The sequence below is a fragment of the Daktulosphaira vitifoliae genome, unplaced genomic scaffold (genome assembly GCF_025091365.1).
Source record: "Daktulosphaira vitifoliae isolate Bord-2020 unplaced genomic scaffold, ASM2509136v1 Scaffold_1, whole genome shotgun sequence".
Classification (NCBI taxonomy): domain Eukaryota; kingdom Metazoa; phylum Arthropoda; class Insecta; order Hemiptera; family Phylloxeridae; genus Daktulosphaira; species Daktulosphaira vitifoliae.
The window spans coordinates 51,196,234-51,218,651 of NW_026099572.1; the positions used below are offsets into that span (position 1 = coordinate 51,196,234).

Consider the following 22,418-nt stretch of genomic DNA (forward strand, 5'->3'; position numbering starts at 1 on the left):
TCGTAATGTAATTTTTAGTAATGCACATAATTTTGTAATTTATTTATTTTTTAATTTTAATAATTGAATTTTTATCCATATTTATATATCATATGGTAACAAATAATGTCTTTGAATTTAAAAAAATGAACTTCTTTATACATATTTTATACTTTTTTAGAAAGGGGGTCTGATAGACCCCCACGCGACTATGAACGTTAAAAATAGGCACGCACCTGGCAGAATATAAGATTTATATTGGCATAAAATAATAAATGCACTTAGAAATTTTATTTTCAATTTGAATTAGTTTAATTTACTATTATATTATTAATTTTCTTATTCTATTGTCGCGAAAGATAAAATGGGTTTATAATAACTGAAATAACTAATATAAGTTTTTGATTAAACGTTATGAAGAAATCGTAAAAAAAATTGTTACCTTAACAAAAATTGTTTTATCTCTGGTTCTAAGACTCTAAATGTTATGCTATTACAACAAATGGACACATTAACATTTTGACTGCATTATGTTAAAGTCTCAGATATTTAAAACATAATCTTATATATATATATATACAGAGTGGAACGGATCTAACTTACAATTCATATAACTTATGATCTACATAACATTTTATACTTTTTTTTTTAATCAATTTTTACAATATAGTTCTATATTTAAAATATGTTTTGTTATTTTTCGCAATTACAAAAAAATATTTTAAAAATTAATTTTTTTTTTAAATTAAGAAAAATGTTGATACCAAAAACTCTTATTTTAATTCAGTAGTTACGTTTATACAGCATTTTGAAGTTTGTTAAATTTTGATTTTTTATACTATTTTCCTGTGGTATCAAACGTCAGTCCATATTATGTAAAGTACAGACAGTGTTGCCAGATAGAGGGAAATTTCCCGTTTAGAGGGAAAATATGGGACCGTAATCAATTTGAGGGAAAAAGGGAAGAAATTTTAAAATTGTACTAAAAAAGGGAAACTTAGGAATTTCAGTTATTAATCGATATTTTTACTTTTATAAAAAAAATTATTTAAAAGTATACATGTTATTTTTTCACAAAAAAATGATCAATTTTTATTTTTGCATAGATAAATTAATTTTTATGTTAACAAATCCTATTGATAATACTATCTAAGAATATCACAATCGGTCCTTGGATCCTATCTACAACCGTTCAAACAATTATGAACATTAATTGCTCTGAATTTAAGGGATGGTTAGAATGTATTCCTAAAAATATTTTCAAAGCTCGTTGTTCTGCTTGCCAGGTAAATAAAAACAATAATATTCCTTATTTTATATAATTGAAAGGAGGGAGGACTGTAGTCTTCAATCTAACTATTTTTAAATTTTTATTACTTTGAATATTTACATTCAAAGAGGCTACAATGGTATAATATGCAAAAAGTAGCGATTTATTTGAAAAATGTATTTTGAAACGATGTGTTTATGAATTCTATAACATATTTTGTTTTTAAATATTATTAATTATGGGAATAACAATTGATAAAACCAATATTATTTAAGGATTTCATATTATAATGGTCAACTTACAATAGTCAATATACAAGTTATAAAAGAAAATTGAATATACATTTATTTGAAATAAAAAATTTAAGGAGGGAAATTTTTTTAAAAACCGGGAAATTTTACAAGTTTGAGAGAGAATTAAGTTTTTTTTTGGTCTGGCAACACTGAGTACAGAAGTAAATACTTATTACATTATTTACTGGTAACAGATTTCTTTTCCATGGATAATAATAACGTTTAACGCGCTTTGTACAGAAATTATTATCTCTAATATTTATTAAAAAAGTTAGAAACATTATCGTATGTCAACTACGTGTGTTCCATGGTTAGCCAAGCTAAAAGTGATAACAATTATTAATTTGCGTGATTCTATCATTGTAATCATTTTATTATAGGATATTCCTTGTTAGGAGATTTGATAAAAAATGCACTTACTCACTATTATTCACGTGTCAATTTATAATATGTGAACTTATTTAATTAAAAATTCAACATGTTTTAGACAATGTTTCTATAATTTCTTTTAATAATCTGAATTATACTACTAATTTTTTTTTTATGTCAATTACAAATGCTTGTTCAAATGTTAATAATTTTCATTCACACATTTAAACGTGAAAATGTTTTTAGCTTCGATGCGAAGCTGAGAAGGTATTGGTTTTACTAAGATGTGTTTTTTTTTTTTTTTTTTTTGTGTCTGTTACCACTTTTTCTCAGCTCTCACCGAACCGATTTCTTTCAATGATACGTCAAAAGATCACAAATCGTATCTAGTCGAAGACATTACCCTTAAAAATTGAAAAAAATTCCCTCGTTCCCCGTAAAAGGGGGAAACCTCCAAAAAAATTACAAATTTAAAAATCGCTAATTTTCGAAATTTTTTCAATTTTTTTTACTTAAAAGTGCCATAACTTTTTCAAAAATGAACATATCAATATAATTCTTTTTTATATAGATGCATAATATCATTACCTTTCATTTGGTATATTTTTTTCATAAATTTAACCCTTAACCTGCCCACAAGGGGGGATTTAAAATGACAACTTTTTCACAAAAAATTAATTTTTTTAACTTAAATTTTGAAAATGTTCCGGAAGGTCTGACACTTTTATATATATCTTAAATTAAAGCTAATGTAATATGCTTTATCATGAAAAAAAAAAATTTCGGACTTTATCTTATCTTCATGGTGAAAATGGCTACCGAATGCTATTTTTGTGTGAAAATTTTCGATTTTGTATTTTCCATTTTTAACTTTATTATGCTATAACTTTTTGAAAAATGTATGAATCATTACAATTTTTTTATGAGAAGTAGTATTTATATAGATCTTTCATTCGACATACTGTTTTTTTAAATCGGACCATTTCCCTAAATACAGGGGGGATTCAAAACATAAAAATGCATATAGAAAGTAGAACTTTTTCAACGTAACTTTTGAAAGTGTTCCGGAAGGTCTGACACTTTTATATATATCTTAAATTAAAGCTAATGTAATATACTTTATAATGGTAAAAAAAAATTTCGGACTTTATTTTATCTTCATGGTGAAAACAGACATTAAACTTAATAAAAAAAATACGATTTTTGTAAAAAAATTCTTTTTTATATTTTTAACTTTATAATGCTATAACTTCTCGAAAGATGTATGGATCAATATAATTCTTTTTTTTGTAGATGCATGATGTCTTTACCTATCATTTGGTATATTTTTTTTATAAATCTGACTTTTTACCTGCCTACAGGGGGGGATTCAAAATGACAACTTTTTCACAAAAAATTGACTTTTTCAACTTAAATTTTGAAAGTGTTCCGGAAAGTCTGACACTTTTATATATATCTTAAATTAAAGCTAATGTAATATACTTTATCATGGAAAAAAAAAATTTCGGACTTTATTTTATCTTCAAGGTGAAAATGGCTACCAAATGCTATTATTGTGTGAAAATTCTCAATTTTATTTTTTACATTTTTAACATTATAATGCTATAACTTATTGAAAAGTGTATTGATCAATATAATTTTTTTATGGGAAATACTATTTTCTAATAATCTCTTTTTTATTCTACATACTTTGTCTTAATCAGGATATTAATAAGGAACTAGCAGTTTATGAAGCTTTTGGAATAATCCACCAATTTTTTAAAATTAAACACTATCTAAAGATTTGCATCGAAGCGTTTTTTTTTGATAGTGATTTTAATCACTGTCAGATATCATTATACTTGATCCAACTATGCCACGTCACCACTGTGCCGCGACCCCCCTGTGCTGGGTTTTTTGATAATATTGTTCTTATACGATTAAGATTTTGTTATCATTCTTAATCTATACGTATGATCAACATAATTTTAGATCCATGGGTTTTATTTGATAATGAGGTGACTGGTGTTACCTACTGACCATAGTTCCCCCAGTCTCCCCTAACTATTGTGGTTTTTAAATTTTTTATACTCAATCAAAATTATTTAAAATTAAGTTACTTAACGCATTTTAAAAAACATTAATTTAATTTTTTTTAATAAAGTATATATACATACATAATTTTTATTTACATCAATATATATTATTATTTTTTAAAATCAAAGCTATAACTTTTATTTATATGAATAAATGTAATACCTATAAATATAATTAAATATACATGCTTATAAAAATAATGATTATTACTTATTTACTTATGAAAATAATTAAGAATAAATAAATATATATATATAATAACTATTTTTCTATATTTATTTATATAGAACATAATATATTAAATTATTATTTTTATTATTTATTTCTAACAATCTGATTACTTATTGATAAAAATAAATAAGAAAAAATGATTAACACATTGATGGACAGTTAATGACATGGTATTTTACAAACACTGGTTTTATGAGATGCATGGGGTCAGAACAACTTCCTCCTTCAAAAGAAATCATTGAAAATATTACTGCTATATCAGTAATGACATTTTTAGAATTGTTTTTAGAATAGTCAAATTTTAATATTACTGCTATAACAGTATTATATGATTTTGTCCATCAACGTGTTAATATAAATAATAATATAAGTACTATAACTTTTTTTATATTATAATTTAATTATTTAATAAAACAGAATACTTAGTTAAACGTCCAAATTCTATTGTTCCATTGTAAAGAAGTTTCACTTCAAAAACATGATTGGTCACATAAAGTGTGTTCAGTAAGGAAACGGATTACTACTGTTCTCATTATTTGTAACAATTAACTTGTTTCCTTACATTTTGATCACGCTTTATATGAATCAAACATAAATAGGCAAATATCCAAGGCAGATATGATAAAATAAGGTATTGTCGTTTTATGCATTTTAAAGTTAAAGAAAAATGTACGATTTCCATGAAAAATTCTCGATTTTATATTTTTAAATTTACATNATGCATTTTAAAGTTAAAGAAAAATGTACGATTTCCATGAAAAATTCTCGATTTTATATTTTTAAATTTACATAGCTATAACTTTTGGAAAAATGTATGGATCAATATTATTATTTTTTTATAAATAATTTTTATATACCCCTTTCATCTGACACACTTGTTTTTTAGATCAAATTATATCCCTTTATACAAGGAGAGTCAAAACTTTAAAAATACGTATAGAAAGAACAACTATTTTAACTTAAGTTTTAAAAGTGTTTCGGAAATACTGACACTTTTATACATATCTTAAATTAAAGCATGTGTAATATACTTTATTTTGAAAAAAAAATTTTTACCTCTGGATTCGTCTTCATGTATTCTATTCAAAAATAATATATTTTTATGTTAAAATTCTGGGTTTTGTATTTTATTTTATTTTAAAATAAGGGGGAGTACACTGATTTTCATAAATATTATATAAATCAATTTGATATAGCATAGAATGTTACACTTATTTTAATTTTTTTGCTTTTTTTAAGTCGAGAAAAATAACTTTGAAATTTGAACTAGCATAAATTGCAATTTTTTTCAATTAGCAGAATCGTCATACGGTTACCGAGTCGGTAACACTTGTGTCTTATGCGCTTGGGGTATAAGGTTTCAATCAGCGTATGGCAAGGAACTTTTTTCTTAATTCTTTTTAAGTTAGAATAAATGTTCAACTCCTTTGATTTTTATCTCATTTAGATTCAATAACTTCAATTTAATTGCCCCTCGTGAGAAGATATTTCTTATTCATATTAAAATTATTTAATATATTTTAGGTTTTAGCTTCGATGCAAAGCTGAAAAGGTATTTTTTTGTGACTATCATTTATTTTCTCTGCTCTAACTTGACCTACTTTTTTCAACGATACGTCAAATGATTACAATTCGTATCTCGTTGAAGGTATTACCCTCAAAAATTTTAAAAAAATTATAATTTATCAATTAAACAGTTACTTGTCCCATGTTATCCATACAGACAATTAAAATCATTCATTTATAATGTTTTCAAAGTTCGATATGATAGGTTTCAATTACAAAATTTAATAATTTTACTTTGTAATTTAATAATTTTTTTACTCTATTTGTGTGTGCTACTACTAGACTATAATATTCCAAATTTTTTGTGACATGTTGCTATATAAATCATTTCTAAAATAAATGATTGTTAGTTTCTCCTAAATTAACAATGGATTTTTAGATCTTTTTAACAACTTTTTTATTTATTAGTTATTTTAGCTAAAGTAAATCATTAAAATTAATTCAGTTCATTTTTCAACTGTAGAATCTTTTTAAACACCAAAAGTTACTCTGAAATGATTACTATTATTTCTATTTAAGTTATCTATTACGATAAAAATGCAAAAAAATATTGAGCTTTTCTGATACATATACTGTAAATAGTAATTTTAAAATTTGCTGACTGCATATTAATTTTAACTAGACAATTTTTTTAATTCTCATAAAATTTTCTATTTAATGAATTCAATTTCAAACTTATAAATTGAGCTAAAAGTTATGGTAGTAAATTAATATTTTTTATTATAAAATTACACAAAAATATTTTTATTATTAATCAAAATCAATATTAATTTAAAACAATTTTTTTGTGTTCTTAATTATTCTTTTTTATATGTAATTACCTATTTTTTAATAATATTAAAACTTTGAAGTGATAGAAAAGGTCTAATTCCACATTTGAAAACATCGCGCAAGATGATTTAGAAAAGTATATTTTTGTTTCTAGTGTATAAAACTTTATTATAAGTAACAAACATTTTTTATTTAAAAGTATTGCATCAAGCCCTTTAAATTTTTATAATATCTTCATAAAAATTACAATATTAAATTATTTAAATTTAATTTCATACTAAATATAACTACTATAATTATTATTTATTCGAATATTATAATTATAAATCAAAGAACTAATTGGGATAAAATTAGGGAAATAAGATTTATTGTTACTTTTGAAATAATCTACCAATTTCTTAAAATTAAACATCACCTACAGATTTGCATCGAAGCGTTTCTTATAATAGTGATTTAAACACTGTCAGATATCATCTATACTTGTCCCAACTATGCCACGTCCATACTGTAGCGCAACCCCACTGTGCTACCGTTTTAGCTTCGATGCGAAGCTGAGAAGGTATTGGTTTTACTAAGATGTGTTTATTTTTTTTTTACCACTTTTTCTCAGCTCTCACCGAACCAATTTCTTTCAATGATACGTCAAAAGATCACAAATTGTATCTAGTCGAAGACATTACCCTCAAAAATTGAAAAAAATGCCCTCGTTCCCCGTAAATGGGGGAAACCTCCAAAAAAATTACAAATTTAAAAATCGCTAATTTTCGAAATTTTTTCAATTTTTTTTACTTAAAAGTGCCATAACTTTTTCAAAAATGAACATATCAATATAATTCTTTTTTATATAGATGTGTAATATCACTACCTTTCGTTTGGTATATTTTTTTCATAAATTTAACCCTTAACCTGCCCACAAGGGGGGATTTAAAATGACAACTTTTTCAAAAAAAATTAACTTTTTCAACTTAACTTTTGAAAATGTTCCGGAAGGTCTGACACTTTTATATATATCTTAAATTAAAGCTAATGTAATATACTTTATCATGGAAAAAAAAAATTTCGGACTTTATTTTATCTTCATGGTGAAAACAGACATTAAACTTAATAAAAAAAATACGATTTTTGTAAAAAAATTCTTTTTTATATTTTTAACTTTATAATGCTATAACTTTTTGAAAGATGTATGGATCAATATAATCTTTTTTTTGTAGATGCATGATGTCTTTACCTATCATTTGGTATATTTTTTTTATAAAGCTGACTTTTTACCTGCCCACAGGGGGGGATTCAAAATGACAAATTTTTCACAAAAAATTGACTTTTTCAACTTAAATTTTGAAAGTGTTCAGGAAAGTCTGACACTTTTATATATATATTAAATTAAAGCTAATGTAATCTACTTTATTACGTAAAAAAAAAATGTCGGACTTTATTTTGTCTTCACGGTGAAAATGGCTACCAAATGCTAGTATTGTGTGAAAATTCTCAATTTTATTTTTTACATTTTTAACTTTATAATGCTATAACTTATTGAAAAGTGTATTGATCAACATTATTTTTTTATGAGAAATAATATTTTTTAATAATCCCTTTTTCATTCTACATACTTTATCTTAATTAGGATATTAATAATGAACTAGCAGATCATGTAGCTTTTGGAATAGTCCACCAATTTTTTAAAATTAAACAGTATCTAAAGATTTGCATCGAAGCGTTTTTTTTATAGTGATTTTAATCACTGTCAGATATCATTATACTTTTTTTTTTACTTTATTTTAATTTTTTTTTTCTTTGTAACATTATTTTATTAAATAAACTTATATTTATCATAACTCCAATAATTTTATATTAAAATATCTTTGTTGTATGTTGCAAATTGTATAATAAACAATATGGATACAAACAAGTTTCTGTGATGTTGTCCGTTACATAAACAGTAGATCAATTTCCAGTCTTCAAATATTTGTAGAAAAAATATTGACATTTGCCAATTCAATAATCTTATTTTTTGTATTATTTACCTCATTTACTGTAATCGAAGGTATTTTAACGTATCGTTGTACAAAATTCATTAAGTAGGTACTAAGAAAAAGTGGAGACAGACAAAAAAACATCATAGTAAAATAAAATTAATACCTTCTCACATTCGCATCAAAACTAAAAATCTAATCACTTGAATTTGTTTTTGTAAATTAAATAAAAGGACAAAAATTGTTTAGGCACACTATTTTAAAAGGCCAACTCGGACAGTCACCTGGACCTGGATGACATATCCTTTACATGGCATCCCTTGAAGAATAGAAAATAAAGGATCCTTTATTTTTAATTCGTGCAATATAATATGAACAGTTTATTATTCCTCATTTTTTCTAATATGGATTGACAAAATTTTACTATCATTATTACATAAAACAATTAATATTACAAATACGTATAATTAATTTTATTGTTATTACTTATCACATTCCATTTTATATTACAGAACGTTAACGTCCATAATATGTATACAATATCAGATTAAATAACAGCAACACTTAATAATCTATTAACATCAATAGTTAACAACATACATAAAAAAAAATCTTAAGCGCAAGTGCTTCGTGCAGTCTATTTTATCTAACTCTTTTAGGCAAATCATTATAGTTACACTAAATTCCCATAAGTTTGTACAGCAAACACTGAATGAAATTTTATTGATATGACTCTTATCTATCTATTAAAAATTATTATTCTAATTTATAGGATGAACTCCTAAAATAATAATTAAAAAAAATGATTCCTAAAATATAAATAATAATAATGTATAATCAACCTTTGCCTTATGGGGCCAACAATCGACACATAACTAAAAAAAAAAAGGAGGCACAATCCGTTTACAAAACCAATAATATTTTAATACTCCTCGCAAAAACCAGATTGAGTACAAATATTATCACTTTATTCTTAAAAATTAACGAATATATCTAATTATTGTAGAACTGTTACTGTAGCACCAACCACTTTTCTTGCGTTAGCATAATATTATGCTGTTAACGGATTTTCGGTGATTCTAAATGGCCAAGGTGAACTGCGAACACTATCTTTGGAATCTGACTGCTTTATGGATTTTAATATCACTGAAAGAAAATTCGTTTTTTATTTTAAACCATTATATATAAATACACATAAACTGTACTTCACATCACACAAGTAATATAGTTCAAATGTTATATTAATAACTTACATAAACGACATTTATAAACCGTATGTTGAATGATTTATTATTTTGCGTTAATAGTATATTAATCAAATTTTTAAGAAAGTAAAAGCTATAAAAATTTACAAATCAACCAATGACACATTTGTGTCACTTTAATGCACACAAATAATATTTTGAAAAATCGAAAGGGAAAGAAGTTAATTTGTATGGTTGTTTTTATTTAATTAATATAACGTTATTCCTGAAATACGTATACTCAATTTTTTAGTATTTTTTATGACTTTTTGAGTTAAATTTCTTTAATATTTTTTTGATTAATATTCAAATACATTTTTACTATATATTATAAATATATATTAAACAAATGTATTATAATAATATTACCTACAAGTAATTAACTCTTATAATATAACAATGTATGTTTTTTATTGAAACCAAATAAAATAATATTATAGTAATTTATAAATTATAATTATTTATACAATTACTATTAATTATTGAATTTCAAGTCATTTTTAATATAAAAATTAAATTTACATATAACCTTATTTAATCTTAATCATGCATTATTAAGTTTTATTAACACAAAAAACAATGTTCACCAAAACCAAGCAATTACATTACAATATAAAAAACACATCTTATACTTTTATTAAGCATTTAAAAACTATTAAAAATTTTAATGATAACTACAAATATCTTATGCATAGTTATTGGATGTAAACAACTCAGTTCGATTTAATGGAATAGATTACAGGACAAATACTAACGGTGATTCATTTTAAGGAATAAACATTCTAAAGATTAAATTATTATATTAACTGAATTAATTTAAAAAACATTAAAAATTTATGTAATTTTAAGAATATTTCTTAGAAAATTTTATGTTTAAAATCTTGCAAACTCAAATTAAAATATCCCAATGAAGAACTTTTTCTTACAAAGGAAAATATTTCTTATTGACATCTTAATACAAATAATAAATATACTAACAAAACCACTAAAAAGCGCAATAATTAACATAACAAATGAAATATTTAAATCACACAATAATGCGACCACCAGAAGAAATTAAAAGGAGACACTAGACGACAAAAAAAAGTACACATATTTTTATAATTTTTGTAACTTTATAGCAAAACTAAAATTGTTTTGTGGACGACCGGTGTCTCCCACAAGTGGAAGTCCTAATTCACAACAGAAATAAATTTTTTTTATAAATTTCATAGCACTTACATGTACAAATTTTGTGTTTTCGAAGGTGATCACTATTTATTTTTTAGTTGTCATGTAGGTATTTTTGACTCATAGGAGAAAAGGTTTGTGTTTATGTGTGTGCGTGCGCTAACTAGTCGTGCATCCGTGCGCTAAATGTATTAGCTAATACGTCATCATTTTTACCTTCAGCTGATCTGGACACCGTCAAGGGCGGTCGGCCTAGTCTCACAGCTGATCAACATAAACAATCCATTTCACAAACATGTTCGAGACAAAAATAAAATCAAATAAGTATTTTTCGTTATTTCTATTTTAATTATAAATAAATAATTTTTGTTGAAATTATTAGGAAATTTTCAAAATCTCCAAAAATGTAAATGCACTTTTATGCACTTAATAAATTATATTAAAGTAAACACTGGGTTTAACATGCGTGTAAGAAAGCTTGAGAGTTATGTTCCATATATTATTTGAATTAAACATCACATTTGTAACTCATTTACTACTATTATTAGTTTTACACTAGATTTTCAACACTTTTTATAAGCCTGTTAGTTTTTGATTACAATCGTTTTATTTATAAAACTGGTTTCATAAATTCATTTAAGTATAACATTAATGATTAATTCACCAAATTCTGTTAAAAAATCAATTTAAAGCCTACGTTGAACAAAACTAAAAGTAAAAATATTGAAAATATTTCATTCCCTTTCTAATATTAATATTAATTCTCTATAGCATTTTTTAGAAGATAATAAATTTATAATCTAAAATGAAGATATTAAATTAGTGGCGGATTTAGGAAGGTGTCTAGACTCTTGAACCATCACAGACAACAATATCTTTACATTATTCAATATGTGGAGTAAGAATCTGTTGTGTATCTTAAGTAAAATTTATTCTTTAGGAATCCTGGGAAAATGTAGAAAATCCGCCACTGGGTCACATTTTTTTTTATATATAAATCAATTCTTATACACAGTATATCTAGTTTTTTTTATTACAATTAATATTTAATGGAAAACGGACATTTTTTTTTAATTAAAAAAAAATTACTATTTCATTGATTAAAATGCTATATAAAAATTAATTTTACATTCTTGAAATAAAAAATTGTATTTAAAAATATTTTAAATTCTGAATCACATTAAGTAAGAATAGTGAAGCTCAAAAACCGCTATTTTAATTGTCGTAGATCTAATCTCAAGAAAAAACACATTTTTTTATTCATTTTACGTGACACAAATTGGATTTGCGCTAAAATTTAAAAACTCATACGTTTTAATCTATATATATATATATATTATGTATAAACAAATAAAATTTAACACATAAGGATCAAAAAATTAATGATCAGAAAATGGTTTACTAAGTTAAGTCATAATATTATTTAGGATGTATGTACCTTAATTAGCATTGGAAAGACAAAATTGAAATTATTTACAATACATACATAAAATAACTTTATAATGAAAAATCATTGGTAAATATAAAATTTGTTTTGTATCTGAAGACATATTTTGACACTCGATGAAGTAAAATTTTTTGGTACTCTTGTTATGCTGTACACACTAATTATTGAATTTGACTTTAAAATTTTAAAACTAAAATATATTTTATCAATACGTAAAAGCTACGCTTTTGTGAATTTAATTTTTAAATTGTATAGAATTTTTTAAAAAATTTTACTAGATCCCATTAAAAAGTTAACTCAATAATTATTAATTTATATTATTTTATTTATAAGTTTCATTTATTATAACACATAAAAATAAAAAAAAAAAAGCATTTTACAAATTTATAAAATCTAACGAAATTTTATATCCAATATAAATCAGAAATTTCTAACTTTAAATTAACAAAAAAATTTCCTAAAACACCTAAACCTTTAATATCTTTGTGTTTTTGATAATAAAACCACACATGGTTACTAAAAATAATTAATTACAAATATATCAATTGGTTATAACTACAATCCTTTAAATAATGGACTTCGACATTTTTGTTTATACTAGCGTTTTTGAAGCATTAGACAAAAAGGAAAACTTTAATTTAGTTTTTAATTGTGCACGAAGACTGGATTGGCTTACCGTAACCGAGTCCTTGTAAAAAAAGTCTGAGTACCTCACACATTTTATGAGGTACTTCTTCTAACACCATACTACACTCCGAAATCTATAAAAATAAAATAATAATAAATAAAACAAAATTTTTATTCTATATAAGATTCTTAAAAAAATAATAATATAAGTTTTTAAATTATGATAATTATTTAAAAAAAAAAACATTTGGCAATGTAATTTTAATCAATAGCTTAATAAATATCTGAGAATAAAATATAGAATGACTTTATTACTAGTGAAAGAACAGTTAAGAGTTTTTCATACTTTAAAGTTCTCTATTAATTAATATTTTAATATCACACTCATAATAATGTAAAAATATTTATAATTACCTAACACAACAATTTCAATTTATAATATTATATTAAAAATTAGAATTTTCTAGTACACGAACATATAATGATATATTAAAAATAGTGATGTTAAAATATTGCTAAATTTAGATATTTTCTTTTTTATATAAACTACTAACATTAAATTATAACAATCATTTAAATATTTTTAGTAAAAAAACTCAGTGGCGTTCTTTCACTGATAGTGGTCATTTACTGGTATTGTCACCTTAGATGGAAAACATTTTTTGAAGAGTGATGATCTATAATTTCTATGTGATTGTAGACTATTTAAGACTATTCCGAGATACGATATATATTTTTTCAACAAGAATTTTGGTTGACATTTTTTATAATTATATAAAATCCGTAAACTAAATTTTTTTTATTGATTTATTTTCGTGTTATAGATAATAGACATACATTTTTTTTTAATTTTAAAATTTCCTAAAATAATAAATAGAAAAAATGAAGATCCAAAAATGAGCATTGGACAAATATTCAATGGGCTAGTCATTTGTATACTTAAAGTAAATTAATAGGGTAAATAAATAAATATATTATTTTAAAATGCGATTAATATTTTTATCAAACCATTCCTCAATCTTTCGAAAAACAAAAGATGGTCGGTCACTCTTTTAGAAGCTGTAAAGATTATTTGCCGCCTATAGATAATTGTGAATGCTGTATATTTATATTATGATTGGAGATGTGTAACAATCAAGCGAAATCATGAGATCACAATTATACAAATTGATGGTGGAATATTCAAAGGGGCTTCAATAAATATTTTTTAAGGAGCACAGCCGCTTTATACAGATAAAATATTTCATGAATTTTGTATGATATATGAAAATAAATTAAATTATGATATAATTATATAATTACCGCAAATAATGGAAAAGGGGTGCTTAAAACCGAAATTTAAAAAAAAAGTAATCCCCGTTTTACAAGTATACCCAAAATTATGGAAATCTAAATGTTAAACCAAGTTACAAAATAGAAAATAATCTATCTAAGAAAATGACTGGTCGATAACAACTATTAGACTACTATTTTAAAACATAATAGCATTTTTAAAACAAAGAGGGAGAAATAGTGCGCTTAATTCATGCCTTTAGATAAAAATAAATAGGCCTGTGCTTCACTTCCTATCATTATATTAATTAGTTAATAACTTCCAAAATACTGGCCGAAAAGGTATTATCGACCAGTCATTTTCTTAGAAAGATTATTTTTTAATTTGTAAATTATTTACAATTTATATTACATATATTTCTATTTAAAAAAACAAAAATTGATGAAATTACAACTTTCGAATAGAAAAAATAAAAATAAAATTTACTCTGTAGAATTATTTCATAACGCTACAAAAATAACATAATTTGATAAGTGAATCTCTTGTATGAACTATACTGGATATTATTAACCAGTATCTTTCTAGCATTGCAACATATGTTAAAACTCGTAAAAATTAGAACTTTAAAACTATTAATTGTTTGAATGGTATTCAAATAAACATTAAAAGTTAATACTATGTGTATCCTTATACAATTTTCATTCAGCATTATTTCCGAAAATATTTTACTAATAATTAGAAACGATATAAATAATTATATTCTTCTTCATTTTTTGAGCAAAATATTAGACACAAAGACGAATTTCAAATATACAATTATCAACTTACTTTCATCCATGACGATTTTGTTGGATCTAGTTTGGAATTAAGTGTTACAGTATCCTCTTGATGTGGAGACAAAGCACCACAAACGTTAATAATAGGCATTTGAAGTGTGGTAGTCATACTGGGTCTTCGACCGGCTGAACTTGATTCCGATGTTGGGGTACTTCTACTTATGCCCAAATCAGTCCGTCTCACATATGAATCAATAAAAGCGGCCAAATTTCCAGGATGAACACTGTGTACAAAGTATTCTCTATAAACTCGAGCGAGATCGTGGTTTCTCATTTCCGTGCCCTTAAAAAAAATAAAGAATAGTTGTCATCTTCATCGACATCGATTGCACACATAAAAAACATTGAATTAAACCTACTTTTCCAAAATGGTACCACATTAGATAATCTAAAACACCTTGAGTCATTCCTTTAGATTTCAAGTATCTAGCATTTAATTTTTGGTATCCGTATTCTATCCAACCTGCCGAGGTAGACACGACGTTAACAAGAACTAGAGCTTCGATCTGTACGTAAAAAAAATTGTTCAAACCCATTCGTTAATTTTCCATTAGGTAAAACTGAGAACTACTATACCTTAAGTGGCTGTTTAAAAGCAAATCTAGCTAAAATATTTCCACCGGTACCAACTCCAAGTCCAACAACAGATTTTAAATCAAAATATTTTAACACATTATCCAATTGATTCGCCAATTCGTCCATTGTAGGATATACATAACTAAAATATTTGTATTAATAGTAATCTCAAAACTCATATATTTCGTAGCATTTTTTAATATAAATTTTTATGAATCATTTTAAAATCAGTAAAATAGAATAATAATCATTTCATTTGTTATAAATACGTTTTTTATTTTAATTTTAATTCAAATAAAGTATGATTATTATGATAAATGTATTTGAATAATTTCATTTTAAGACTTATTAAATTAACTGAAAACTTCTTACTTGTCGGGTAGTGGAGGTGCTCCTTCTTCTTGTCCCGGTGCATTTACATGGTAAATACAAAAATTGGATGTGAGGTTTCGCATTCCACTGTAATTGAAAAATGTTTGAAAGCTCGTAATATCTGCAAAATATATATTAAGTATACGCGTTAATTTGTGAATTTTAATATATATTTTTTTTATATTAAATATTATTAAGTATTTATTTAAATATTCCGAATACTTTTACAGAATTCTCAAACCCGGTATTAACATAAAATCTTGAAATTTCTTAGTAAATTTCGGGTTAAAGTAAATTATACAAATATATCATGTTGTATTGTTATAATTTATTTTAGTTAATAGAAATCAAGAACTTAAAATGATTCATAGAGATTGATAAATTGAACTCGTATTATTAAATACCCGCATAACAATTTATTATGAGTGAACTCAATACTGCATTAAAAAAATAGTAATTTAATAAGCACAATGATTTTAATTTTATCACTTAACTTAATATTAATGAATAAAAACATTCAAAGAAGATTTATATTTAACGTTAGAAATATATAAATTAAACTACTTAATAGAGAAACTTTACGATTAACAAATAAAAATGGTATTACAATGTTTAACGAAGATATTTAGTATTGGATTTAAAATGTACTGATCGCAGTAATGATTTTTAAAATTTGTTGAATAACTTTCAAATTATCATAGATATTAAGGAAACATTTTCTTAGAGTTTAAAAAATAAATATTATTTTCTCACAATTTAATCCAAGATCATGATATGTGAGTATAGGCGGCCTGGATCTATCTCCTTGTACAGCCACACATACTGGGCCGTTGTCAGTATCTACATAAACTTCTTCCACTCCCGTATTACTTCTGGTAAATGTCCGTACAGCAGGCAAGGAAGGGCGCACCCCTGTTAGTTCCACTTCTTCCATAGTATCCGACCGCATACTGCTAAATCAGAAAATTTTCAATTAATCCGAATACAAAAAAAGTTATCTAAATTTTTATTTACCTCAATAGCGATGCTTCTTCGGAAATTACAGACGTAGGCATTTTTCTAAAAAATAAAATTTCAAAAAATGAATGTATTCAGATTAGGATATTACATTGAACTGTAATTATGTAATTGAGTAATAGTTTGTTGCATAGGTTTCTCTATCTTTACCAATAAAGTTAATAATTGAAAAACAAAGTATAGTTTTCATAATTAAAATATAAACAACTTTATGTTACCCAATGAATACTTGAAGGAAACGTGGAAGTTATAAAAATAACCAATAGACGAAGAAATTAATTTTGATATTATACAAAATAAGTTAAATTGATAATTTTATTTTTTTATGACAATTGAATGTTCAAAACATTTAAAAAAACAAAAAAAATATTTAGATATCACCTTATTTTCTAATCTCTCAATTGTATTTAGAAATTAAATGATCATTTTAAAAAGGAAAGGGAGATCATCTATTATATTTCTCTTATAAATTACTTATACAAATAGGTTTAATTTTGACATTTTAGTTATAAATACAATTATTCTAAAATTTAATGTACCTGAGTGGTGTGTTGACGTTGCCACTTCCTATAACAGGCACGCCTTGCATAAGCGGTTCGGACAGCCTGCGCCGGGGGCTTGAGCTTAATGAACCAAATGCCTTTTTAAATACAGTACCGACAGAATTCTTCCGCTCCGGCTGCAGGTCGTCCGTGGTCGCTTTGTACACACGGTCAGCGGCCAGCGAACGGTAAGACATATTGCGTCATGCGAGGCCAAAAGCTGCAAACAAAACTGTAAGTACGTGCGAGTACGTGCAAAAGCCAACATCGTAATGAAAAAGTTTTTAAGTAATAATAATAGTACAATAAACAATTAAACCATTGTTATTTAATAAAAAAATAATAATGATGATTATACAAAAAGTAATTACAATACTACACCTAAATTTATATATATATATATATATATGTGTGTGTGTGTGAAGTACCAAGAGTAGTAGAGATCAAAGTGGAATTTCAATAAAGAATGAGGTAAATTCAAAACCAATGACTAAAACAATGATTCTTTCAAAAATATTAAACATCATAAAAGATATTATTTAAAAAATAATTTTTTTTTATTATTTTGATGCCTTTTACACAAGGTGTCTTGTGTATTATTACTATAAAAGACCAAATATAGTACGTTAAATGTACACTCATGACCAAATAGCGGAATATTAATGTTCATTTTATTATCACTGTATTTTTAAAATTAAATAAAACGTTCATTATAATATAAATATTGTATAGGATAACAAATCAGTCTATTTTTTATCATTATTTTTGATTAGAGTTTAAGCAAAATGTTTTAGAAAGTAAAAAAAAAGGTTAAAAACTTAATTATCTTGTATTTTTGTTATCTAGAGAACCACTATCTTACCTTATTTTTGCATTAGGAAAGACAGGGAATGCCGGCCACCTAGCAATATTTAATATAATTCAAATGCTTTTTGTATTAATATTTGAAGATAAAGCATTAACGTGTAGACTACATTATGTCATTGTTTCAAGTACATTAAATCAATAATTACTTGTTCTAAAATGGTATCGACTTATTAATCAATTTTTTTTTTCAATAATAGCGTATAAAAGTACTTAGAAATTGATTACTTTGAAATTTTGAAAAAATATAAAGCAAAAAGCATATATTATATAAATGTATATATTTTTAATTATTACAGTCAAATAATCAAAAATATGATTTTACCACTGTTTAAGAGTGAATAAATTATAAAAAAAAAATCACAACGTAATGTTAATTGTATCAAAAGTTATGGGAGTTGTCAGTTATATCTATTCAACTCTGTATAATAATATATATTATTATACATATAATTTTTAATTTGTTTTGATAGTGATTCTATTCGTTACAATGTATTCTATTGTTTAAAATTTCATTAAATGAAATTTTACAATTATTAATTTTATATTAAAAAACGTTTTTTCGTATAATCAATAATTATTTTACACTATATATTATACAATGTTACACTTTTCCTTAAATTATGAAAAGTAAGTAAGATATTAAGTAACAAAATCTCTTAGTTGTAATAGTAATCAAATTTCTACAATAAGTCAGAAAGATTTTTTTTTATTTTTACTCGGGTAAAAAATATATTAAAATTAAATAAAAATATTCTAACCTGGCAGTTTTTACACATCATTTTCCAGCAATAAGAAAATAAAAAATGCAAAAAAGTAATTTGAGAAGCTATTTGGTACACTATTCCATTGATTATGTCAATAAATTTCATGGTTGTTATTTTAAAACTATTTTGTTTACATTCAGTCTAACCCTTGTACGTACAATAAATATTAGAGTCTGTATAAAAAAGTTTGTTGTTGACTTTTTTTTGTATTTATTATAATGATATAAATAGTTTTATAGTAAACAGTATTATGTTTTTTTTTTTTTGGTTTAGTTCCAAAAAAGATAAAATAAATAAAGAACGTAATTCAAGATCAAATTTCTATTCTTGAAAACATATTGAAAAGATGTTGTATTTAATAAATATAACAAAAGACATTTAATAATAGACTGGTAATGAATAACAAAGTAAATTTTAGTATATTACTTTTATAATAAAGTCACCCTTTAAATCAAATCATTACAAGTTTACACGTAAAAAAATCTGCCTTACAGTATTACCTACATAGTTTATTATAAGTGAGGGTAATTGAGAATATGACCTTGTATCCATCGATTCATATGTGTCATACGTTATTTGCTCATTTTATTATTAATAATTTTTAGGTTGAATATTGTACACATTGAAATATAATTATTAGAACGGGATATAACTTTTATTGATGCTTCTTATACATGCATATGATATTCATTTACTCAAAAACGTAATTTTTTGGTAAAAATATTTGAGCTGGGCGTTATTGTAAAAACAAAATAATTTATTTAATGAATAATTCTTGTAAAAATTTCGTAGGTACATTCTCTCAACAAAAGTTTGTTAATATAACAATACTTTTTGTTCCAAAATATTACAAAATGTATTTTAACTAAACTGGCATTGTAATAAAACTTGTTCAAGATTATTGTCCGTTCAGAAAAAGTTTTTACTTTTTGAAATTCAAGACATTATTATTTGTATATAGATTGTGCTTTAGTTACGCTATAATTCACTTCAAAAATTATTATCGCAATACGTTTATGATAAAATATAGTTATACTTAGAGAATTATACTTGGAAAAAAAGAGAAATACAAACTATCACTAATAACAATATTAGTATATATTATTATATTGATGATAGTATTTTCCATTTTACTGATACTTTTTTCCAATAAACCATCCGATTATATTTTATAACGGATCCACATAAAAAATTAAGCAACTAAATTACTCTTTTAATTAACACTTCTATTTTATTGTTAATCAACTCAGCGCATTACATATTTTGAAATATTATGAACTTAAATCAGAAAATTAATAGTGTTATTTTTAATATCCTTTGTTTTATTTTAAAACTGAATGACTATTGGTTCCCGAGAGCTATCGTTCGCGTGCAACCTGATTATTATAGAAAAATTATTTCTACGCAATTTTGTTTTTATCGACCGATAGGTGCTAAAATAATTTTATGGCTTGATGTCACAACGACGGAAAAAATGCTTCAAAACTAAATATTCTGAAAAGAATTTGTTTATATATTAATTTTGTTACCTGAAAATATTGTAATAGGCAACTCATTAGTCGTAGACGTATAAGTATTAGTGAAAACTAGAAGATTAAGTAAAATATATATAGGCGATCACGAACATTTTATTATAAACTAGTTTTATTTTGAATATAAAGTCGGTATTTAAAATTCAAATTCTAATCAAACATTACACAAAGTTTTTTGTGACATCAAACTAGTTTTTAACACTTTGGTGCATATAACAAACAATTAATTTGAAAAGTGTTCTTAATATTTAGTTCATAGTTGTTTAAGCAAAACAGGTATATTTTACAGGACAAATACACACCTGATTATCGACCCGATGGTTTTATACGTGCCGGTTAGCATAAAAAGATATTCACTGGTTTTGGACCTAAACCAACAGCATATTGTGACAGTATCGGTATAGTGTTAAGTGTGCAGGTGGGATTTGTGAATTCTATGGATGGTGTTGTACTGTGCACGTATACACAACAGCTGCCAAACAACATTATTAATATTCCTATGTTACTTTCTACACAATAATATACATAGCATAAGGGAGTTCTGGCTTACTTCATGCCGCTAATTACCTAAATCAATATGATATACACACTTCATGTAATTTTTATCTATGTATTAGATATTTGTCCATGCAAAATCAATAAATGAACTACACTAACGTTGACCGGATGCTGCGAAGACACTAAAACGATAATGCACAAAATAAGGGACGACTAGTCTATAATATGACCGTATTCGTTTTCTAAAAAAAATTATTAAACTCAAAGAACCCGCAAATATTGAAAACGACTAGTGAAATGACTACGAGATTTTTTGCGACTCACCAGTACTGGTTTTACTCGTACCCCTCCCAATACATCAACCAGATACCCATTGTCCCCGGTTAATAAAAAGTAATGAGTACATTTTTATAAACCATAACATACCTTTAGTTTGCACGTACTCGTGGTCAATAATTGCTTTTTAAACAGTCAGTATTGTTCTTCTAAAATTTTAATTTTCAACTCAACAATTTCTTATGAATGTGCCTGCACGTAATTACATGTAATTTCAAAAGCTTAACAAATACATTTTTGACTCGAAGAAGTTACTGTACGAATATTTAAATTTGCTTTAACTAAATAACAATGTGAGAACATACACGCACAACTAACACATTTGCTCTCTGACAGTCTGTAAAAAATACCCGAACGCTGCCCTGTGTTTTCATGTATGTTTATTTTCGTTGGGTCAGGCCGCCCATCGATCCAACAGCTGCTCGAAGATGACTAGCGGGGTGGATACACTACGTCAATAGAACCACCGCGTCCGTTTCCAACTAGTCAGTCCCTTTCTTTGTAGACGACATCTAGGGGCCAATTTCAGAGTTTTAGGGACCGAGTTCACCTCAAAGATGTCTCTACGTGTACCAGAACATTACGTTGGTCTCGTGACATTTCAGCTCATTGAAAACCATGACGTCATTCAACATAAAAACTTGCAGGTCATCGACTGCGTATATGTCTCGAGGTTACAGCTATAATATTGACAACAACCTATACCAATACTATTTATCTAATGAGTCGTATTTTCATGATTTAATCAACAAATTTAATTGTTATAAAACTAAAATTGAGCATATTAAAAAA

At 25.0% G+C, this 22,418-nt stretch overlaps 1 protein-coding gene across 9 annotated transcripts; it reads right to left on the reverse strand.

The window, feature by feature from the left end:
* Positions 1–2,198: 2,198 nt before the first annotated feature.
* LOC126897057 (protein NDRG3) lies at positions 2,199–22,049 on the reverse strand. 9 transcript variants are annotated; one of them, XM_050670439.1, is made up of 13 exons: positions 21,717–22,049; positions 21,095–21,264; positions 17,627–17,849; positions 17,085–17,129; positions 16,824–17,023; positions 16,071–16,191; positions 15,699–15,840; positions 15,482–15,628; positions 15,115–15,405; positions 13,063–13,147; positions 11,156–11,203; positions 7,462–9,671; positions 2,199–2,540 (listed from the first exon to the last, which is right to left on the reverse strand). In XM_050670439.1, the coding sequence occupies exons 3-12, from the start codon at positions 17,824–17,826 to the stop codon at positions 9,577–9,579; spliced, it is 1,374 nt and encodes a 457-aa protein (XP_050526396.1). In that variant the 5' UTR covers positions 17,827–17,849; positions 21,095–21,264; positions 21,717–22,049; the 3' UTR covers positions 2,199–2,540; positions 7,462–9,576. The 9 variants fall into 9 exon arrangements, with proteins under 9 accessions (XP_050526396.1, XP_050526397.1, XP_050526394.1 ...); XM_050670440.1 differs by lacking the exon at positions 21,095–21,264 and having other exon boundaries at positions 16,824–17,020; XM_050670437.1 differs by lacking the exon at positions 21,095–21,264.
* Between the last annotated feature and the right edge of the window lie 369 nt (positions 22,050–22,418).